General features: G+C 41.7%; 2 protein-coding genes across 21 annotated transcripts in view; one reads left to right on the forward strand and one right to left on the reverse strand.

The window, feature by feature from the left end:
- Window positions 1-777, forward strand: part of cacna1db (calcium channel, voltage-dependent, L type, alpha 1D subunit, b) — a 66,822-nt gene extending 66,045 nt beyond the window's left edge. For all 19 annotated transcript variants that reach the window (XM_081703231.1, XM_081703229.1, XM_081703232.1 and 16 more), the window contains one exon: window positions 22-777. In XM_081703231.1, the coding sequence (XP_081559357.1) occupies window positions 22-309 (288 nt within the window). In that variant the 3' untranslated portion in view covers window positions 310-777. The remainder of the gene's footprint in view (window positions 1-21) is intronic.
- Window positions 778-3,105: 2,328 nt separating this feature from the next.
- Window positions 3,106-11,595, reverse strand: chdh (choline dehydrogenase). 2 transcript variants are annotated; one of them, XM_027014998.3, is made up of 8 exons: window positions 11,470-11,590; window positions 9,791-10,577; window positions 8,952-9,103; window positions 7,624-7,753; window positions 6,572-6,706; window positions 6,175-6,317; window positions 5,070-5,172; window positions 3,106-4,764 (listed from the first exon to the last, which is right to left on the reverse strand). In XM_027014998.3, exons 2-8 carry the CDS (start codon window positions 10,509-10,511, stop codon window positions 4,346-4,348), a joined length of 1,803 nt encoding a protein of 600 aa, XP_026870799.2. In that variant the 5' UTR covers window positions 10,512-10,577; window positions 11,470-11,590; the 3' UTR covers window positions 3,106-4,345. The 2 variants fall into 2 exon arrangements, with proteins under 2 accessions (XP_026870799.2, XP_081559373.1); XM_081703247.1 differs by lacking the exon at window positions 6,572-6,706 and having other exon boundaries at window positions 11,470-11,595.
- Window positions 11,596-11,768: the final 173 nt, after the last annotated feature.

An 11,768-nucleotide genomic window follows, 5' to 3' on the forward strand; every position in this document is an offset into this window, starting at 1 on the left:
GTGTCGTCATTCTCCCTCTAGGTGTTGATATCGGAGGGACTGGGAAAATATGCAAAGGACCCAAAGTTTGTGGCAGCAACAAAACATGAGATCGCTGACGCCTGTGAGATGACCATCGATGAGATGGAGAGCGCTGCTAGTAACTTGCTTAATGGAAGCCTGACCGATGGGGCAGGATCAGACAGCACTGACACTCCCCTGAGCAGTGTGGACCGTAATCTCCATGACTACAGCGATGAGGAGGCAGAGCCAAGCAGCAGATATGAAGAGGACCTCACAGATGAAATGATATGCATCTCAAATTTATAGCATTTGCTAAAAAAAGCAAAAAAAACAAACAAACAAAAACACAAAACCTTAAAAACAAACAAAACTCATGAAAGAAGAAATAGTGCCTTTTAAGGGAGTGGAGACAAGGAACTCTCTGGGCCAATCAGCTGAGCAAAATTCTAAACCATCCAGCTGTCAACTAATGGATGCTCTAGGGAATGGCTTGCTGATAAAAACTAGACAGAAAATGGAAGTTCTGAAATGCATTTTTTTTTCCCAAAGGCTTTTTAAAGAATATTTTTCCACATTCTCAACATATCAACCAAAAAAAAGTCCTTTTGCAGTCATATCCCTTTCCATTGCCTTACCCATGTGCACAAAGACAAAGAATTCAATGGTGTTTAAAGAAGTAGGAAGTCTTGATACCTTGCCATTCATCACCCATTCATTGCCCATTCTGAATGTCACTCAAAAAGAGGCCACAAAAAGAAAAAGACAGTTAAAACTGTTCAGCAATATCTCTCACTCTTTATGCAGGTGATCGAAATTGAAAGCTAGACAACATTTTACTGCATCACCTCATTCTCCCTTATGAGAATACTATACAGGCCTGACAGGATTTTCCCCTAATTTGAACAGACCTCTTTTAATTACATTTACTAGGAAGCTAAGGAAAGTTATGAAGAGGTCTTTGTATAGATATGACCTAGATTATATTTTACTAAGTAAATTTTTAGCTCAAATATAGCAATATTCACCTCTGCACATGGAATACAGTAACATTATGGAGCTAAAAAGCTTAATGGTGTTTTGACTTTTGTTGTTGTTGTATTATATTTCAGTCTGGCCATGGCACGATGGGTTGAGCCAACATGAATGCAAGATGCACACTATATGCACAAGGCTTGATGGATAATGCAGTAATAACTCCCAAGCTATATTGTCAGAGAAGCCATGTTGGGAGTGCTTTTGTGCATATCGTGTGCAGGCTAAATGCACAAGTAGATTTATGCATTACCAGTGCTGCTTTACATGTGAACATGAGACAAAAATCCATTTTATATTTACAGGAAACCCACCGAGTCCCTTTCAGATGCTATGTATTTTCTCCAACATGTTTATCTAGAATAGGTAATGTACTGTTTTCATGTTGGGAAAGGGTTTTTGTTGTTTGTTTGTTTTTTTTTGTTTTTTTATGAAACTTTGTTTAATGTCACTTTCTTTTTGTATAATTCCAGTGAATACATCTAAGCTCTTCTGTTGGCCTCATCCCACACTATTGCTCCTCAGGTGACCATCCATGTGAAGAACTACCTGCTCATCTACACTAGCCTATAGCTGCTAACGCCACACTGCACCTGTGCTACCTCTACCACTTAGGGTCTAACGTAATGTCAGCATGTTCCCTTTGTGACCAAAGTCATGGGGACAAAGAGTGCAAAAGGCTCAGAGACCAAAACTTGATGGTGAAGCATCCAGTTAGCCACTGCCCTATTTGCAGACCCAGCAGAACCAGATGGTCATCTTCAAAACTGCTCTCACAAAAGCTTTATAACCAGTTTGTCATACTGTCTATAACAAGCTGCCTAATGAGAGGCTTTTATTTATTTGTTAGTGGTTTTTTTTTGGGGGGGGGGGGCTGACTTTACTCAATATGTGGCTGTGAATGAATGATAGCTAGTGACCAGGAACAATATTCTCATTACATAATGCTTACATGCATCTGTTAGTTTTATTCACTGATACTAAATCAGTGTTCTGAGAAATGAAAACCACTCTCAGTCATTCTGATAATGCAAACAAATTCACTGCCAACTGATTTGATTGACAGGTTCTGTTGCGAACAGTTTTAGGGCATATAAAGGACCCAAAAAAATGGACCTTTTCTCTGAGGACATAGGAAACCCTTAACAGGTAGCTCTGGCATCTGCCAAAAGACAACCCACTGTTTAGGGTATCAGCTCCCATCAGGGTTGGTTGTGACAAGGTAAAGTCTAAATTGTTTGCTGGGCCAATAGAACCTTCCTCACCCTTTCACTTTTGCCTAGTGAACCTAAAAACTGCCTTTATGCACTTTTCCAAGCTACTGTACACAAAAACAAAATCCTTCATCTCACATTTAATGTCTCATTACATCATAGCATCCTTGGTCCAGGTGAGGATGGATTACATATCAGTGTTTTTATGGCAGTCCAAGTCACTCTGTATGCTCCATTTCAAAAGGCTTATTATCTTGTCCACTAAAATTCCAGAGGTGGGTTTTGTTTTTTAAAAAAGAAAAGGGAATTCTATGTCTGTTATTTTTGTGATAAACACCTTAGCAGCACAGGAACGAATGCCTAAAACCTTATACACAAAGCCAAACCTGGCTCTGGAACATCGTTTTGAAATACCAACAAGGGCTCTGAATAGCAAACACATTTTATGGTGTTACGCTCTACACTGTCTAGGTCACATGCATTTTGTTGTTTGTGTATCGTGTCAGAGGTTCATAATTAACAGAAGGCAGACAAATGGCACTTAATTAACTAACTAAATAATGCACCTGATTAGTAGCTCTTGTCCTGCCAACAGTACAACCCAGGTCCAGCTTACCACAAGATAATACGGATACGAATACTTTCATGCATATGTTGGTCACTTGAATAGAAGACTGCAATGTGTAGGCAAACTCATTTGTTTTTCCAAATCAATGTCCTTGCTAGAGGCTGTTTTGACAATGGAAAAGGTGGTGGTCATTGTAGGGTTTTTCAAATGTAAAATTTCAAACTTGGATTTCCTTTTTCACTGAAAAACTGAACTTCTGTTACAAAAAAATTGAGACAATGTAAAAAGTATGATAAATTAATGTTTATTTTTCATATTGTGATTTTGTGTACTTGAAATCTCATTTTTGTTCAATAATGTTTTCAGTCTAAATATTCCAGTATCAGTCTGTAGCTCCTGGTCCAGGTCTGTCAGTTTTTTACTGATGGACAATCTGGTTTTGTACATTGTAATTCATCTTTTGTCTTGGCCTGGATTCTTTTCTAAATGAATTTTAAAAAATAATTAAAAAAAAAAGTGATGTAACCCCAAATGAGGTGATGAAAATAAAAGTATGCCAGGTGAGTGTAAACTGTTGACACCCAATACAGTCACAACTCTCAGCAGTCAGTTGACTGAACTCAACACATGCATTGCTCAGTGACTTCATTAATACTTAATGAATGCTTAAAAGGGCACATTTTAATACACTCAAATAGTTCTAGTTGTCCTCATTAAGTCAATTAATAACATGTATGTGTACATTTAAGATATTCATTTGTATACTTAAAGATCATTCCAGATTTGGCATATAAACTGCTTCTGTGTGTAGTGATTAGTAACTTGCATAAAATCTACTCGTCATCTTTATTTTTAATAGCTTGCATAAAAATCAAGCAACCTCAGATGCTAGTGATGCACCTGGTTTTAATGTAGTAAATCAATGTTGCAACTTCCAGTTTCCAAACTTCCAATTGCAAACACTAAACAAACTAGAGTAAAAATATGCTTTCATTCCCAACACTGACTCAATGAGGTATGTTCTGTTTTAAAACTTCGACTCCATACTAAATAATTAAAGACTTCAGTGTGGACCATGTATAAAATACTACACTTTTGTTCATTGCCCCAGCCAGCAGCTTTAACAAAAGTGAGAGCACTTCTATTTAAGAAATCCTGAAGTGACATCAAATCGGATTTCTTTGATCTCGTTAACAAGTCACATGTGAACTAAACCAACTTCTAATATGATGACCCTCAGACACCAACCTCAAAAAAACCAAAACAAACCAACCAACTACTGTGTACCATTTAATTACCCAGTGAACCCTCAGCCACACCAAAAGTTAAATGTTGAAACCTTGGAAAGCTACTTGTCCAATATTAATGTCTGTACCAAGGCATGACTACCTTTCCTGGCCTCATGCGGTATAGCAGCAAAAACTCATGCTTTAGTGTTACAATCGCTGGATTTTAGTGCTTTTTTTAAAATGCTGTTTTCATTGCTGGATTACTTAGGTTAAGGAGGTGTGCAAATTAGCTGCATCCCTCATCTCTGTCTCTCCAGACTAGGCGGCTGGTAGACAGGCACTCCAGGGTCACAGAGTGGCACCAGACCTTTGATGGCATCTGCAGCCTTCTCAGCAATCATGATGGTGGGCGCGTTCAGGTTGCCACTAACCATACTGGGCATAATGGAGGCGTCTACCACCCGCAGACCGTCCAGGCCGTAAACGCGCGTCTCGGGGTCCACCACAGCCGCGCGGTCTGTCGGACGGCCCATTTTGCACGTGCAGCTCGGGTGGTAGGCGCTCTCTGCCTTGCGCCGCACCAAGGCGTCGATGTCTTTGTCGGACTGGACGGCGGCGCCTGGTAGTACCTCGGGCCCCCGGAACGGGGCAAAGGCCTTCTGGGCAAAGATTTCGCGTGCCAGCTTCATGCATTGGCGCAACTCCCACACATCGATGTCTGGGACACAGACAAGCAGGAGGTGTTTACAACCCTAGCATCACATTTCAGTATTCCACTAACACCTTGCATAATCTGTAGCCCCTACCCACTTTACTTAAATGTGATTTTTAGAGTTTAAACAAACATTTCCAAATTAACAGCATTAAACTAAAAAACTAAAATTATAATGAATATGAATTTAAATCAACCATTTTTATTTTCAAAACATGAAGCAGGCATAGACAAGATCATCTAGACAGGCTGGACCAGCTCAGGGGAAAACTGTGATGTCAGACATGGATCCCGTTCTTGTTTAGACTTGCCTGTGGAGAGGTAGTTCGGTTGGATGACAGGGTGATCAAAGGGGTTTCTGCTCCTCAATTTTAGCCAGCCAACACTTGTACTTCTCATTGGGCCAACATGTACCTAACAAAGAAAACAAAAAGAACATCAGGGGCTACCATTTCATTCACCAGTGGAAAAGAACAGTGAAACAGTTTTTCATAATAATGTGAATAGCCTGTGTTTACACTGCATCACTTGTTAGCAAGACTTTCACAACCCATAAATACACAAACCAATTAAGTTGGTGAGAAAATGCTTTGAAGGGTGCAGGGCTGGGTATGGATGTATGGGATGTTGAGTCAAGTTACTTTTTAGATAGCATGGTGAAAGACTTGGCAACAAATCACACAATCCTAAGACGACTCAAATGCCTAGGTAAACAATTTGATTTTTATGCTGAATTTTAAAATGCTAGATTTTATACATTTTATTCATATTTGAGATATTAACCCAAGGGTGAGAGACACTGGCAAAATTCTTTTCCACTTGTGGTTTTTTTTTGTTACATGTTCTACCTTTGCGGTATATGGCAAACCACTTAAGAAAGCAGTTCCCTGTATGCCAGCACCACACTTAAGACAGTCTGAAATAGTAGGGTCGACCGTATCAAATGCTGTAATTTTATTGGACAGGTGCAACAGAGCACTTTCCTGAGTCTAACTAATGACTTTCTGTTAACTGTAAAGACATAAGGGCAGACTAAACCGATATGCCCTAAAACCAGACTAGTGCTTCACCAACATGTCATTTTTGGCTAGAAATAAAGAAGAGTGAAGAAAGAACCTTTTCTAAAACCTCTGAAAGAAAATGCCATTCCGACACTGGTGGCTGTTCTAAAACTATTAAGAATCAAACTACTAGCACCCACATTATGTCTGACAGAGTGTAGGAGCCACACCCAAGACAAAGTAGTAGGTCTCATACACTGAACTAAATCCATCAAATGAAAACGTGACGCAGGATTAAGAAATCTGAACATGGAGGAGTTAGTGGGATCATGAACTGGAGGCGACATCCCAAAATTACAAAAACTGTTTTGATGGGACCTTAATTACAAGAGCAGGTGCCGTGCTTCACACTGACCTGGTAGGCCTCGGTGGTGGGTCTGATGCGCCCGTGGTCGATCACCTGCGAGGGCAGGAAATGGAACTGGATATCGGGGTGGGTGACGCTGGGGCGACTACGGATGAAGGCCCCACTCTCCAGGTGAGCTGTGGCGCCGTAGCCTAGAAGGCGGATCGAATGTTTCACTCCTGGATTGGTGCCAACATAGAAGAAAGCCCTTTCCCCAGCAAAATAGGCTTAATGTGCATAGTTACAAGATATGTTTTATGACCTTGTCTTGTTAGTGCAATCTAGCCCAACATGTTGCTGGATGACTTCTTGTTTAGTCAGGTACTGAACCGAAAGTTCAGTCCTTCTGGTATCAGAATCATTCCAAAGTTAATTTCTGTGGTTTGAATGTTGCATGGCCTGCTACCTGTGAAGCAGAGAAGCCACTCCAGGCCGATCTTCAGCATGTGGAATGGCTTCTGGGCCTTGAACAGAGTAATGGGCTGGGTACACTGCTGTTGAACGTGTACTTCCAGATGGTCCTGCAGATTACTGCCCACTCCTGCCCACACATCACATTTACAGCATTCGGCAGACACATTTATCGGTATGACAGAATTTGTGCTCCCTGGCAATTGAAACCTTTACTTTTATGTTGTTAAGTCCTTGTGGTACCTGCTGTAACAGGAGTGTACCTCCTACCAACTTGCCCATAAACATAAGCCCCCCCCCCCAACCAAAATCCACCACATTGCCATACACTATGCCCTCTCTACAGTCACAAGCCCACAAACCCCTAAACATAACCTTCCTACACCCACACCTAAATAACAGAACAAGGGTCTTGGGTTCAAGTTCCTATCTGGGTAGAGTTTCCATGTTCTCTCTGTGTCTGCGTTGGTTTCCTCTGGGGTCTCTGGTTTCCTCCCACAGTCCAAAGACATGGAGGTTAGGTTGATTGGATATTCTACATTTTCTGGTTCAGTAGTGAGATGTTGTAGGCTTGATAGGTTTTGCACTTTTCTAAAATAAATGTTACTGCAGTATAAATCATCTTGTCTTCATAAAGCATTCTTTAGCCATTAGCCAATGTTTCACCATATACCAGGAAACACCAAAACAGTGAAAAATAAAACAAAGAAATCTTTATGCCATGTCACCTTTTCTCGTCGTCTACCTCAAAATGCTTTTATTAACTTAAGAGACATTATGAATGCAAAGACAACTGGAAGAGCTACTCTGACGAGTGTACATCTGGGCCAACCAAAAAGACCATCAACATTTGGTGATGTGTGACCACTTTGAAAGCAGAGAACAACAAATCTCTTAGGCCATCTTGCCTTCTCTTGTTGTACATCACATGTATTGCCAAATGTCTGATTCAAATAGAGTCATCAAATGGATACTTCATGGTCCTAACATGTTGGTTGGGAGTAATGCGTGTCTGATATTGACCTAGAAAGATGGTAAAAAGGTCACCTGGAAGATGCTGTATGACCGGAATGTCCAGCTTCTGCAGGTCGTCACCATCCCCTACCCCAGACAGCATAAGCAGCTGGGGAGAGTTAATGGCCCCACCACTTAGAATGACCTCCTTATCAGCAAACACCTGAGGCAAAACACACACACACACACACACAGAGAGAGAGAGAGAGAAAAAAATCAGGTCTCTAGCAGTCTATCAAACAAATTAGAGATCGTTAGTCAAAAGCCAGGGCTTGAGAGGCAGAATAGGCCTGATGAGAGATAATTCACAGGACATGACGAATACTAGATTGTCTGTTTCTCAGTAGCATTGTCACTGGCTGATGTTAGATGTGATGCAAGCCTGATAAGGCAGGAGCGTCTGTGGTTTGAACTTCAGTAACTTATGCTGACCTATAAAACAGCACATTTTTTTGTTCCTGAGGGGCCCATCTGATCAAGCTAGGGCTTGGAGAGGAAAAAACTCATATGGCACAAGAAAAAAATAAATAAATAAATAAATAAAAAAATTTAATAATTTCAAAATGCTACTAGAGTCAGAAAAATCATGACAAAACTAAAAGACTTACTTGATGTGAAACTCTTCAGAGCTGGTGTTAAGAAAACAGATCAGCATTGTAAATGTTGAATGCAATAGGGACTCAAGCACTCAGCCAGTTCTCTCCTCATAGATCGGTAGGCATCTCAAAAGCCATTTGGAAGGAGATTAGTTACGGCTGCACTGTTTCAATGTTTCTGCGCTGTGGGGCATTTGTTCATGTGTGGCACTGGCATAACATGGAAAAACGCTCCTGACAAATTTCAAACTGGTCTTGCTACACCTTTTTATATGAAGGTAAGGTGAACTGGTAGTCTTGAATAGGCAGGTATACATTGTGCATGTTTGCACATAGAAGAGGCTGTGTTATTGGGTCACCACCTGTGCCATTTCTGCTTGCAGTGTCTTTTTCCATAATAATGTCTTCCATGGTAGTTAAAGGGCAATTCTCCCCACAAATTTACATAAACAAGAGAATCAAGTATCATTTATCAGGTTGATGTTCAAAAATGTTTCTTAAATAAATCGAGAAATCTGAGATTTCTCAATACAACCACGTATCCATATGACCGCTTCAAACACAGCATTTATCAGGTTTTAAGAGAGGAAAATAAAACAAAAAAACCCCCACACCCGATGTCTTCCAAGAGTTTTAGGCAACTTTGGCTTTACACTAAAGTTAGCCTGCTTTGGGTCACCATGTTATTGAAATTTTGGTGTCCCATTTTGATGCTCTTAGTAGTACTCGTCCTTTGACCCCTCTGACCTTTGACCCCTGGCCTACCTTCTTCATTTGCCCATTCTGCTGGTACTCAACTCCCACGGCCCGGGTCCCATCAAACAGGACGCGCGTGGTCAGACAGTGGACCTCAGCCTTCACATTGGGCCTGGACAGTGCGGGACGCAGGTATGCGCTAGCTGTGCTCCATCTCTTGCCTACGGTGAGGTGCGAGTAGAAGAACCATGATTTAAAGCAGAATGGAGATTTGGGGAGCAACAGACTCAATCTAAAAAAGAAAAATACATGTGGGCTGCTGGTCATGGGCGAGGCCTGAGAAAGGGACGAGAACGCATGATGGCCTTTAAAGAACTGGGGCAGAGGTAGCTCAGCAATTAAGGTACTGGACCGGTAATCAGAAAGTTGCTGGTTTAAGCCCCACCATTGCTGAGTTACCACTACTGGGCCCCTGACCATAGCCATTAACCCTCAATTGCTTGAATTGTACTTGGTCACAATTGCTAGTTGCTTTTGATAAAAGTGTCTGCCAAATGCTGGAAATGTAAAGTGCCCAATGATGAGTTGAGTGTAAATGACCCCCCAAAAAAAACAAACACCCCCGAGTGGCCTGATCACGTGACGTGCACCTTCGTAATTTGCTGGCTTTGAGTTAAAGTCAAGAGTACGAATGATGTGGGTGCACTTGAAACCCACCTTGTCTTGGGCTACTGAGTGCACAACAGTGAGATACAGTTATGAAAATGAAAGCAAAACATTTTCTGGATGCTTCCGTGAACAGCATTACTCAAGACTGAAAATGTACGGCTCATGTTTGCGGAGTCCGAAGGCAGGCTGACTTGCACATTGCGTCTGTGGCTATTTTTATTTGACTGTTGTGCTTCTACCTTTATGAATGGTCATGTCCATCCACCCAAATCCCTCCTGCTGGTAGCCATTCATATCCTCAGTGAATGGGTACCCTGCCTGCTGGCCAGCCTCGATGAACGCACGGTGCAGAGGGTGCCCGGTCTTCCCCTGGGAGACATGAAGTGGCCCGCTGCTGCCCCGGTAACGGTCGCCCCCGAGCTCGTGGGTCTGGGCCTTGCGGAAATAGGGCAGGCAGTGTTCGTAGTCCCAGCCGCCTGCACCTTCCCTATGCCAGCGGTTGTAGTCCTCAGCATGGCCTCGTACGTACACCATGGCATTGAGAGAGGATGAGCCACCCCAGACCCGTCCACGGGGCCAGTACATCACCCGGCCGTCCATGCCCGTCTGGGGCAGCGTGTGGTAGAACCAGTTGTACTTGTCATTGGAAAGATTGTAGGTGAGTGCTGCTGGCATGTGTATTTTCCATGAGAGGTGGGTGCAGCCAAGCAGCATGTCTTTAGGCCCTGCCTCCAGGAGGAGGACTGACTCAGACAGGTTCTCTGACAAGCGGTTGGCCAGCACGCACCCAGCTGACCCCGCCCCAACGATGACATAGCTGAAGGATGGGGTTCTCCTATTGGTAGCGGAAGTGCTATAGCAGGTAACAAGGGGTGTCAAACCGGCACGTGGTAAGGTTGCCATGATGGCATACTTGCCAAGGCCTAAAGACAGTTGTGCAGACAAGTGGATAAATACCATAATGCTGTTTTCTGTCTGCCTGATTTTCTACCAAGTGAGGGCTGTACCAATGACCCGGTAAAAGTCCTGAAAAAGGACAATTTGATCAGGTCAGTTTTCCAGTATTTAATAGATTGCAAGCAATTTCTAATGCATGTGGTCAATAGATAATACATTATTTTTTAATTATTTTTGTTCATTTTTAATCTTTTGAAGGGATGATTTTTTTTTCCACATTGTCACATCACTGGAACTTTAATTATACACAAAAGGCAAACTACCATCAGACAAGTCTCACAAAAGTAAGGACATTGCATAATAGCAATATGCCAGCACAGATACAAAAATACCCAATAAATCCTTTTTACATTCTTATAATTTGTAGGATTAATGTTTTGAGCAACTAGCTAAAACACTAAGTGCTTCTGTGCAAATTACATACATTTTAATATAAATCACACATCCAGTAAACTAGGCGCAAGACCTGCCGGAGGTCATTTTAGATTATATATGGCTGATTTTGTTTCCAAAATCAACAGGAAAAAAAGCGATCTGAAGTGAAATACGAGGGGGAAAAAAGCTTCAGTTTAACGATTACAACGATGATACATGCATCAGTGAGATGAGAAATCAAAAACCAAAAAAGTCTTCACAAAACTAAATACCTCAACTTGCTGTTTTGTTAATAAGAGGTTTGCTCAAGGAACTTTACAAAGAGAAAAACAGGGGGAGGGGAGGGGAGGGGAGGGGGGAGGGTAAATCAATGTTAGGACTGTGTGAATGCAGGTTAAATTGGGAAAGGGGTCTACATAATCGCTTTTTCATTCAACTACGGACACTATGGAAAGCGACCCAACAACAGTTAAACTTGCAATGAAATACCGAACTGGAATGTTAAAACATTTAAAGAGCGCTTAACGTGTATCTGCAATCTCTGGGTGGAATATTTCGTCGGAACGCGTAACCACCAGCCACTTACCACTTGCAGATAACTTCTCCAAAATTTGTGGCTTTAGCTGAGCTGTTTGTCTCGGTGGCGAGCAAACGCATAAAATTTCCCCTCTTCATAATAAAAGTTTGGAAGGTAATAAGTAATTAACTGCAGCTGCTCGTGTCATTAGACAGCAATGTTTACTTATTTATTTATTTTTTGCTTGCTTGTTTATTTGGTTGGATGTTTCCCCTCCTCTTCCACTGACAAATTCAACTATTAACTGTTAACTGGATTAATACCGTTTTCACATAAATATTGGTTTGTTTTTTTATTTTTATTATGTT

The sequence above is a fragment of the Electrophorus electricus genome, chromosome 20 (assembly GCF_041902795.1).
Source record: "Electrophorus electricus isolate QZ-2024a chromosome 20, ASM4190279v1, whole genome shotgun sequence".
Taxonomy (NCBI): Eukaryota; Metazoa; Chordata; class Actinopteri; order Gymnotiformes; family Gymnotidae; genus Electrophorus; species Electrophorus electricus.